Genomic DNA, 10610 nt, shown 5'->3' with positions numbered 1-10610 from the left:
TAGTTTTCAATGAAGTTTATGATTCACACTTGAAATTGTGATTGAATTGTTACTTTAGCATAAGAGATCATATCACTATATATATGATGCTGTTCTAAGAATGATCATGATGCCCTCATGTCCGTATTTTTTTTATCGACACCTCTATCTCCAAACATGTGGACATATTTTTCGATTTCGGCTTTCGCTTGAGGACAAGCGAGGTCTAAGCTTGGGGGAGTTTATACGTCCATTTTGCATCATGCTTTTATATCGATATTTATTACATTATGGGTTGTTATTTCACATTATGTCACAATACTTATGCCTATTCTCTCTTATTTTACAAGGTTTACATGAATAAGGGGAATGCCGGCAGCTGGGATTCTGGGCTGGAAAAGGAGCAAATATTAGAGACCTATTCTGCACAGCTCCAAAAGTCCTGAAACTTCACGGAAGTCATTTTTGGAATTTATAAAAAATACTGAGTGGAGAAAATACCAGAGGGGGCCCACACCCTGGCCACGAGGGTGGGGGCGCATCCTACCCCCCTGGGCACGCCCCCTGCCTCATGGGCCCCCTGGCAGGCCTCCGGTGCCCATCTTCTGCTATATGAAGTCTTTCGTCCGAGAAAAAATCATAAGCAAGCTTTCGGGAAGAAACTCCGCCGCCACGAGGCGGAACCTTGGAACCAATCTAGGGCTCCGGCAGAGCTGTTCCGCCGGGGAAACTTCCCTTCGGGAGGGGGAAATCATCGCCATCGTCATCACCAACGATCCTCTCATCGGGAGGGGGTCAATCTCCATCAACATATTCACTAGCACCATCTCATCTCAAACCCTAGTTCATCTCTTGTATCCAATCTTTGTATCCACACCTCAGATTGATACCTGTGGGTTGCTAGTAGTGTTGATTACTCCTTGTAGTTGATGCTAGTTGGTTTACTTGGTGGAAGATCATATGTTCAGATCCATTATGCATATTAATACCCCTCTGATTATGAACATGAATATGCTTTGTGAGTAGTTACGTTTGTTCCTGAGGACATGGGAGAAGTCTTGCTATTAGTAGTCATGTGAATTTGGTATTCGTTCGATATTTTGATGAGATGTATGTTGTCATCCCTCTAGTGGTGTCATGTGAACATCGACTACATGACACTTCACCATTGTTTGGGCCTAGAGGGAGGCATTCGGAAGTAATAAGTAGATGATGGGTTGCTAGAGTGACAGAAGCTTAAACCCTAGTTTATGCGTTGCTTCATAAGGGGCTGATTTGGATCCATATGTTTCATGCTATGGTTAGGTTTACCTTAATACTTCTGTTGTAGTTGCAGATGCTTGCAATAGGGGATAATCATAAGTGGGATGCTTGTCCAAGTAAGGATAGTACCCAAGCACCGGTCCACCCACATATCAAATTATCAAAGTACCGAACGTGAATCATATGATCGTGATGAAAACTAGCTTGAAGATAATTCCCATGTGTCCTCGGGAGCGTTTTCCTTCATATAAGAGTTTGTCCAGGCTTGTCCTTTGCTACAAAAAGTATTGGGCCATCTTGCTGCACCTTATTTACTTTTATTACTTGCTATTTGTTACAAATTATATTATCACAAAACTATCTATTACCGATAATTTCAGTGCTTGCAGAGAATACCTTGCTGAAAACCGCTTATCATTTCCTTCTCCTCCTTGTTGGGTTCGACACTCTTACTTATCGAAAGGACTACGATAGATCCCCTATACTTGTGGGTCATCAATGGACTTGGACGGTGAGGAGGCGGTTGCGGCGCTGTTGGAGGAGGAAGTCGATGCTGACGCCCAGGACGAAGAGCATCTCATGGTCCTCGCCGCCCTGGCAAGCCTGCTCGCGAGCAATGCAAAGCCGCGGTGAGGTGGCTCGGCGCCGGGCCGGCTGAAGGCGAAGCAGAGGCATCGACTGGAAGGCTATTGCTTGATCTACTCCGACTACTTTGTCGACGCTCCACTGCACAACGACAAAGTATCTCGGCGCCGTTACCGGATGAGCCGAAAGCTCTTCCTCGGGATTGTGAATTCCATCCGGGAGTTCGACAGCTACTTCAAGTGCAAGAAGGGTTGCACTGGCACACTTGGATTCACCTCACTCTAGAAGTGCACGACGTCTATGAGGATGCTTGCATACGGAGCTCCCGGTGATTCACTGGAAGACTATGGACGCATGGCCGAGTCCACGAGCATTGAGTGTTTCTACAAGTTTTGCAAGGCAGTGGTGGCAGTGTTTGGACCGCAAAACTTGCGATCACCCAATGCTGAAGACACTGCTCGGATCCTAGCACAGAATGCAGCAAGCGGATTTCCTGGGATGGTTGGAAGCATCAACTGCATGCATTGGAAATGGAAAAACTGTCCATTTTCTTGGCAGGGGATGTACAAAGGCGCCAAAGGCGGTTGCAGTGTGGTACTTGAGGCAGTGGCCACACACGACCTATGGATTTGGCACTCCTTCTTTGGTATGCCAGGAACTCACAATGACATCAACGTACTGCAGTGCTCCCTTGTCTTCGCCAAGCTTGTCGAAGGTCATTCTCCTCCGGTGAACTTCGAGGTCAATGGGCGGCACTACAACAAGGGATATTACCTAGCAGATGGTATCCATCCGAGATGGTCCATATTTGTGAAGACTATCTCAAACCCCGTGCAAGGAGGCAAGAACTCCCACTTTTCGAAGGTTCAGGAGGCTTGCAGGAAGGATGTCGAGCGGGCATTTGGTGTGCTCCAATCTTAATTTGCTATTATCCAGTACCCCGCTCAGATCTGATCGAAAGATCAAATGTGGGAGATCATGACTTGCCGCGTGATCTTGCACAACATGATCATTGAGAGCGAGTAGGAAGAGCCAGTGTTTGGAACTGAACCATATTACATGCAGGGTCATCTTTCCCAAGTTGATCACCACCTACCGGCAACCTGGACTACCTTCCTCAATATGCGCTAGGAGATCCGAGACCCACTGGTGCGTCAATAACTGTAGCAGGATCTGGAGGAGCACCTATGGAGGCTCAAGGGCAATGTCTAGCTCAACGTGTGATGAAATATGAGTTTTTCTTCGTTGAACTATATAATTTATATTGAACTATTTGATTTTTATTGATTTTCTGTGATGAGCTATGTGATAAAAAATAGCTTCTGTTGAATTTGTGCCCAAGCACGCCGAATACGGGGCGAAATTGGTTAATTTGCGCCGATAGTGGGCCAATTTGCATCGAAAATGGGCTGAAAAGTGGGCCAATTTGTGCCGGAAGTGGGCTAAAATCGGCGCCTGAGGGCGGCAACTGGGAACCCAATCGCCCCCGCGCCGATTTTTCAGCCGGCGCGCCCCCAGGGCGGCGCTATTTCAAGCCACTGGGGGGCCGAACGGCTGGAGATGCTCTAAGTGTGAGAACAATCTTTTCGCAAAAAAGCATGAGAAGAGTTAGTCTATCTACTTGCAACACATGGTGTACTTGTATTCATGCATCATTATGAATTATCCAGTTCAAAATATTCGAATACACTACTTGATATATCTCTTTTTCATAAATGTGAGCATGTAGTTATTGTTTCGTTACAAGGAGATTGCACACATATTATATTTTTGTTGTGAGAGTTGATCTTAATATGTTCACTATTCTCTTAGTCTTCCTTTTATCAACTCATAGAGGTGGGACAATAAAAACCCATATAAACACTTCACTCTATTTTTCACCCTGTGCCTTCTCCCATCACTTATCTCATCCACGCCAACTACAAAACCCTTTTCGAAATAGAGTGAAGTGTTTTTTCTTCCAGAAAATAGCGGTTTGGCTACCACGGCTTACTTGTAGGTAATATACAAGATGAGATGCAAAGAATTGATTGTTTCGTCGTGGCAAACTTGACCCTTTTCAAATCCTTCTCATTCTATCCTCTCGCGCCACTCAATCATCTCGTGCCTTCTCCCATCACTAATATCATCCGCATCAACTATCAAACCCCATCCAAGTTGACCCGCGAGGCTCTTGAGTAAACTAATTTCATCGTGAAAAAAACTTGCATGCCCGTCTAATATACCCTTCCAGAATCACCTTTCTTTTATCATGGTCTTGCCTCAATCATTTTGTGTCTTCTTCCATCGCTAATCTTATCTGTGCAACTGTCAAACCTAATCTAAGTTGCCATACGAGGCTGTTGAGTAAATCAAATTATATCTTGTTTTCCCATAGTTTCGTGGAGTAGCACGATCAACTTGCTAGTGTATATCGCAAAATAACATAAAAGGTTGTACGCCATTCCTAACAGACCCTTCCCGAATCAATCTTCTTTTATCGTCTCGTGTCCCTCAATCACCTTGTGTCTTCTCACACCGCTAATTTTATTTGTGCCAACCTCCAAACCCCAATCAAGTTGGCGTACGAGGTTCTTGAGTAAACTAATTTCATCGCGAAAAAAACTTGCACGCCCGTCCAATATACCCTTCGAGAATCACCTTTCTTTTATCACGTCTTGCCCCTCAATCATTTCGTGTCTTCTCCCACCGCAAATCTCATTCGTGCAACTGTCAAGCCCAATCTAAATTGGCGTACGAGGCTGTTGAGTAAATCAAATTCTACCTTGTTTCCCATGGTTCCGTGGAGTAGCACTGTCAACTTGCTAGTATATATCGCAAAATAACATAAAAGCTTGTACGCCATTCCCAACGGGCCCTTCCCGAATCACTCTTCTTTTATCCTCTCGCGCCCCTCGATCATCTCGTGCCTTCTCCCATCACTAATCTTATCTATGTCAACCGCCAGACCCCAATCAAGCTGGCGTACGAGGCTATCGAGTAAACCAAATTTTCCCATGGTTCTGTGTCGTAGCACCGACAACTTGCTGGTGTATATCGCAAAATAAAATGAGAAACTTGCTAGTGTGCATGAACCTGTAAACACAACGTGGCCGCACGTCCTCCGTTGGATCGAATAGCAAGGGAGGGGATTGCGCTGACCTAGCTAGTCACGACTCGCCAAAAGGGAAATTCAAAATCGCAAACGCAACAACGGAAACACGCACACGCAAAAAGGAAAAATAAATAAATAGAAGAAATCCTCGATCCAATCCGTTCCAGCCCATACCAATCGCACCACCAGCCGACGACTGCGGCATCGACGGCGACGGCGGCGCCAACGACAGGAACCCCCGCGGCGACCCCCTCCGGCCGCCCCTCTGCTCCGCGCCGCATCGGGAAACCCTGCCGCGATCCTCCAGCCACGCCGCCCCCCGCGTGGCCGCTCGGCTCGTTCGGCCAAATCCAGTCCACCGCCCGCGGGGTCCCGATTTGCGGCCAGCCCCCCGCGGATTGCGCGGCGCCCACCCTGGAGAGAGAGACGGGCGCTGACGGACGGTTGCGGCGCGCAGTGGTGCTGCCACCATGTTGCAGTGCCTGGAGGGGGTGAGGCACCTGGGCGGCCTGCTCCTCAAGTGCTGCGACATCGACCTCAAGCAGCCCAAGGGCCTCGAGGATCCCGAAGTCCTCGCCAGGGAGACCGTGTGTATGTCCGCGCCACCAGCTCTCTTTGCTATTAATAACGTCAATCTAAGAATAGTTCTGCTGCTAGCCCAAGCCGCGATTCATTGTGCTCTGTTTATCTTGTGACTGTGTAATGTGATTTGCGTGCAGTCAGCGTGAGTGAGGTCGAAGCGCTGTACGAGCTGTTCAAGAAGATCAGCAGTGCTGTGATAGACGACGGGCTGATCAACAAGGTTAGTGGATCAACACCCATTTCGTCAAAAGTAAAATTGATGTTGCTATCTCGGTGTATTTGTGTATATATCATGAGTGATGAATAACCTGAATTGTGATGCTTGTGCGGTGACATGGTGCAGGAGGAGTTTCAGTTGGCGCTTTTCAAGACCAGTAAGAAGGAGAGTTTGTTTGCGGATCGTGTAAGTCCACATTACACATGTGAACACGAATTTGCTGTTTGTACAGTGAAAATGCCTCTGTTGTTTTCTCTTCTTTTTCGTATAATTCTAATGTCATTACTGTGGAGTCACTCTCACTCTCCTTTTGGACATATTATTTGGACCTTGGAGAGAAAGAAGCACTGTTTAACATTCTGTAGGAATCATGAGCTATATATGGCGAAGGGCATCTGCCTAATTGTAGAATCGTGCAGGATTTATGGGTATTCAAGTACGTGTATGGTACTATGTAATAGGATACAGAGGATTTAAAAAGCCTGGAAGTAAATGTACTCACCACTTTCTGGGGACACTTAATTGTCAATAGAATTGCACCAGCTTTGCTAGCTAGGACTGGAAGGAAAGTTATCTCTTTAATTGAACGTTATGATCATTTATACTAAGAGCATAGCACTCCACATCCGAACAGTTTCTCATGAAAAAAGTCCTTCACAAAAGCTGATCACAGTGGCAACACATGCCATTGGCATCTCGCTACACTTATATACACCCTTCAGTCAGGCATTTCAATGATAACTTAAACCTGTATTATTTATCCTTTTAGTAAATTTGTGTGCATAGGTGAAACAGTGAAGTGGGAATGATGTTGATACTTGATACATAACATGATTTCTTTTAATATGATAGTGTATTTCCCTCAACATTTTCCCTGTTCTTCTAGGTCTTTGATTTGTTTGACACAAAACACAACGGAATTCTAGGATTTGAAGAATTTGCCCGTGCGTTATCAGTATTTCATCCAAGTGCCGCTCCTGATGAGAAAATTGACTGTAAGTTCAGAGAATCATGACATTTGCATAGTTAGATTAACTTTTAAATATGGAAGTAGATTAGTGAAAATTTTATACTATAAAAATGACACAACTACATGTATGGTAATACGTAATAAAAATGGATAATAATAATTTGACAGAACTGAATATGTTGATATGTCGCAGGTGCTATTTCAAGTTCTTACCTTGCAAAATTACATTACATGCTAGAATCAAAATATGATTTATTTTACAGGAAGGAAGAAACTAATTATAAAAGGAATGACATCTGTTAATCACTGTCTTATCTAGCCACATCCGGTCTGCAGACTTCTATATATTTATTATTTTTCTAAATGACATAACACAACCTCTATCTACAATATTACAAGGGGGAGACTAGTAACATGCACATGTATTGTGCTTAATTCACATTTCTCTCTAGAGGGCTTGAGAAATTCAACATCATTAATATAAAGTAACATAATAGTCAATGTACCAACAAATCTATCATATTTACCAAGCTTGTATAATATGCACACATCAACTCAGCCCTCTTGTTTGCATGATCCTCTGACATGTGTTTATGTATTTGATTTGGTCTGGATGTGAATGGATTGCATTTAGGCCTAAACTGTAAGAAAACAGAAGATTCATGATATCCTTGAGTTAGTAGGTTCATACTTGCACAAATCACATTCTGTTATTCCATTTTTGAGCCTTTTGGTGCTGTCTGAGAATGGTCTGTCACTCTGTCTTAAACAACAAACAAACAAATAAATAAGCTGTAACTCTTTCTGCTTGTTTGATAGTGCACTGTGATATATATAATGATCCAACTTTATTATTTTTTCTTTTTTGGCATAGGTTAATTCCCTTAAGCTCTTTTAGTCTTTTATATCTGATCGTTGTAAGCGGAAAAAAAAATCTTACACAGTATAATGCTTGCAGTCTCTTTCCAGCTTTATGATCTGAAGCAACAAGGTTTCATTGAAAGACAAGAGGTATTTTGCTAATCAGAATGTAATACGTGAAGTTAACATGTTGATTAGGATCAAGGATACCATTTATCTCATGATTTGTTTCTATTATTCCATATTTTTTATGTCCAGTTATCTCCCTTAATCACTTAACGATCAAGTATCATCAATGAATCCAACTCCATTGTGAGTACTTGTTGACTATGATAAGTTTGACAAGTGGTGATAGGTGGCTATTTACCACCTTACACCACTTTCTGGAACCCTAGTTAGGACAATTCAAAGTCTGCATTCCCTTACCTCTATTCAACTTGATATTGTACCAAGTGTAGCCTTGTAGCCCTTATCTGTATATCTCCTGGCTATAGGTAGATTTATAAATTAGAACTCCCCCAAAAAAAGAGAGCAGAGGCAATCTTTTGCATGATTGTGGAACTGATGTTACTTCCTTTTAGCTCGTGTATGAGCAAGAATATACGTTCTGAAGTCAAAAAATTGTGGCATATAGGCTCCTTTGTGCAAAAAATTGTTATCTTTTCCCTTATTATATTCTAATGATTTTTCTTGTTTGGCTATTAGGTTAAGCAAATGGTTGTTGCTACACTTGCTGAATCAGGAATGAATCTTTCAGATGAAGTCATAGAGAGCATCATTGATAAGGTTTGGTTAAATTCCTTGATTTCCTATACTACTATGGCTATGCATTGTACTTGTACCATGTAGAATCTTTCTGTTCAATCATGTTAAGCACCAAATCCCTTTTCTTTTCTGAACACAAGATTTTGTTTATGTTGTGCTAAAGTGAGGTGAGGCCATCATTTGTTAGCATGTCTTCCCCTTGATAGATCAAACTAGAAAGGTTGATATCCATATATTTGACTTACAATATTTGATAAACTCAGTTAAAAATATATTTGATCAAATGCTCGAATGGAGGATTGCAAATGTCTATGTGCCTATTTCATTAATGCTGTTGAGTAGGTAATGAACTTTAGAGTTTTGCCATTGTGCCAAAGCTTGTTATTGCAGTGATTTTGCAGAAGGCCGCTTTATATCAGTGCATTGTTGAACAAATGCCACCCTGGCACATTGCACTAACTTACTGACATGTTATGCATTGGTCGTATTATTTTCTCAAAATTATTTCCCTCTTGTTACAAGACTTTCGAGGAGGCAGACACAAAACATGATGGGAAAATTGACAAAGAAGAATGGCGCAATCTAGTTCTCAGACATCCCTCATTACTGAAGAACATGACACTCCAATATCTCAAGTAAGATATGCTAATGTATTTGTTGTTAACTCTTTACTTTTCATCAGCTTATTATGCTCAAGTTGATTGAAATCTGCGGGGTTCAGAATGAATAATAGTATCAACTGTCCTTGAATTATATTGCCAAAATACTTATGCATTATCTCATAGAGTCAAGCCTTCAGCAGCACTGTCAGGAAATAAAGAAGCATGATATTGTTCAGCTATAAAGTGAAAACCAGCAGACAGAATATGAAACACTGATTAGTTAAATGACAGTTTTGTACATTGGAGGCTGGAGAGTATGCTGAACCAACTCATTGTTTTCTTCTATATTAGAAGTTCATTTACATCAGTGAACAATCAGGGTTATGTCGTATTGTTTCTCAAGGCACGTGTGACTACGAAGTGTTAAGTAGTATTTCTGTTTCAAGTTCAACTAAGGGAGTATGTAGTAGTTCCGGCTTCAAAGGGGATATACTGGAGGCGGACATGTGAATATTATTTTATTGCTTCAGTTCAGTCTGTATCATAACATTACTATTGCATACGTTGTTATTGCCCTACTCTATATTCACTAATCAGGTCAACGTTGCAGGGACATCACCACCACATTTCCAAGCTTTGTGTTCCATTCTCAGGTCGACGATACATGAAGTCCTGAGAGTGTTTCACTTCGATGGAATATCAGAAGACGGTTTCACTGCTTTGTTAAGCTTTTCCAATGGCCGGCTGATGGTTTGGCGGAAGCCATCGTAGTGTTCCAAAGCATACATCATACTATATTCGATTATTCTGCTGGTTTATTTGTGTTCATAATGTTTTTTTCTTTAGCTTAGGTGGGCTGGTAGTAGATTAGAATGTTCAAAGTTCCTTTCGTTTTTGTACAAAAAAAAAGCTGGTTTGACCCTTTAGTTAACTGTATGTATTCTGTGTGGGGAACTTTCCTACTGTATATTATGGATTGAACTGAACGGAGCCAGCAGAAATGCCTCTGTTGATAAAGTTTGTCGCAATTTATTGTTTTCTTTAAGGGGAATCTTGTTTTTCTTATTGCTCTGCTTGATGTTCAGGGACGCTTACCATACACAAAAGGGTACTCTGGTTTCAGGTCGAATAGATAGGGTAATTTATTTCGATAGAAAGGACACTGGGGCGAACGTTTGCCAGGGAGGGTGGCATTGCGAACATTTTAGGTGGCATTTTTAGTTGTGAGGGGATAATAGTTTTTTCAGAGCAAAATGACAGTTTTTTCAGAGAGAGTATTTTTTGTTTTAAAATTGCGGTCATTTGATCTTTTCTCATAACTAAAACTCTCATCAAATGGCGTTCGCTCCCCCCCCCCCCCCCCCCCCCCCCCCCCCCCGAGCTGACATTCGCTGGATAACATTACCAACAAAAAAGCAGAGTTCGATGGCATACATACTCTAAAAAATTACATTATTGAAATTTAGTTGTAGTTTTTCCTTGAGAAAAATCATTGTTAGCATCACGTGAGGAGATGTTGAGAAAGGTTGGCCCTGAGTTTAAGAGACTAGGAGCTGAAAAATATTGCACAGATTTGCTGCAATTCTCTGGGAGAATCAAAGTCCGTGTTTCCTGAGCATTCACCCTTTCTCATTAAAGAAAGAATTTGATTAGCTTTAGTAAATGTGGTGATGACGGAGCGCGCACAAAGAT

At 42.3% G+C, this 10610-nt stretch overlaps 1 protein-coding gene across 2 annotated transcripts; it reads left to right on the top strand.

The window, feature by feature from the left end:
- The first annotated feature begins 4948 nt into the window (after positions 1-4948).
- LOC125550576 (calcineurin B-like protein 3) lies at positions 4949-9983 on the top strand. Of its 2 annotated transcripts, XM_087517733.1 has the most exons (9): positions 4949-5512; positions 5641-5723; positions 5847-5906; positions 6607-6715; positions 7649-7701; positions 8257-8337; positions 8839-8951; positions 9326-9416; positions 9529-9983. In XM_087517733.1, exons 1-9 carry the CDS (start codon positions 5392-5394, stop codon positions 9592-9594), a joined length of 777 nt encoding a protein of 258 aa, XP_087373859.1. In that variant the 5' UTR covers positions 4949-5391; the 3' UTR covers positions 9595-9983. The 2 variants fall into 2 exon arrangements, with proteins under 2 accessions (XP_087373859.1, XP_048569555.2); XM_048713598.2 differs by lacking the exon at positions 9326-9416 and having other exon boundaries at positions 5024-5512.
- The last annotated feature ends 627 nt before the right edge of the window (positions 9984-10610 follow it).

Source organism: Triticum urartu, chromosome 4A, assembly GCF_056163025.1.
Source record: "Triticum urartu cultivar PI428250 chromosome 4A, HENAU_Tu73, whole genome shotgun sequence".
NCBI classification, from domain to species: domain Eukaryota; kingdom Viridiplantae; phylum Streptophyta; class Magnoliopsida; order Poales; family Poaceae; genus Triticum; species Triticum urartu.
Note: the sequence above shows the minus strand (reverse complement) of the source record. Positions and strands in the feature narration are given on the sequence as shown.

Excerpts from the sequence above, each read along its gene's own strand:
- LOC125550576 (XM_087517733.1), top strand. The coding sequence starts at position 5,392 with ATGTTGCAGTGCCTGGAGGGGGTGAGGCACCTGGGCGGCCTGCTCCTC. Across the intron at positions 7,702-8,256 it reads GTTTCATTGAAAGACAAGAG|GTTAAGCAAATGGTTGTTGC; the intron begins GTATTTTGCTAA and ends TTTGGCTATTAG. Across the intron at positions 8,952-9,325 it reads ATGACACTCCAATATCTCAA|GTGTGACTACGAAGTGTTAA; the intron begins GTAAGATATGCT and ends TTCTCAAGGCAC.